We start from the raw sequence: 251 nt of genomic DNA on the forward strand, positions 1-251 counted from the left end.
TCCTCTTAAAAAGAAAAAATGTATAACTGAAGAAGAAGATACTACACCTCGTGCTTCTATTCGTCCAGCAAAAGATAAACACGTCTGTCGAAAAGTAAGTTGATTCTCTTTTTTTTTATATATTTTTTATTTCCTTATTTCATTTTTATATATATATTTTCTTTTTTTTTTTTTAGGGAGAATCAACTACATGAGTAGAACCTGATTCAGGAAGAAACTTCTGAAGTAGAGACTGAGGAAGAATCATGTGA

General features: G+C 29.1%; 1 protein-coding gene across 1 annotated transcript in view; it reads right to left on the bottom strand.

Moving 5' to 3' along the window:
* The window catches only part of LOC110417958 (UDP-glycosyltransferase 83A1-like), a 5,651-nt gene extending 5,404 nt beyond the window's left edge, over positions 1 to 247 (bottom strand). The window contains 1 exon segment of the mRNA XM_089783771.1: positions 191 to 247. Coding sequence (XP_089639897.1) covers positions 191 to 247 — 57 coding nt within the window.
* Positions 248 to 251: the final 4 nt, after the last annotated feature.

Source organism: Theobroma umbraticum, unplaced genomic scaffold, assembly GCF_002168275.2.
Source record: "Theobroma umbraticum cultivar Fairchild unplaced genomic scaffold, ASM216827v3 scaffold_50.0, whole genome shotgun sequence".
NCBI lineage: Eukaryota > Viridiplantae > Streptophyta > Magnoliopsida > Malvales > Malvaceae > Theobroma > Theobroma umbraticum.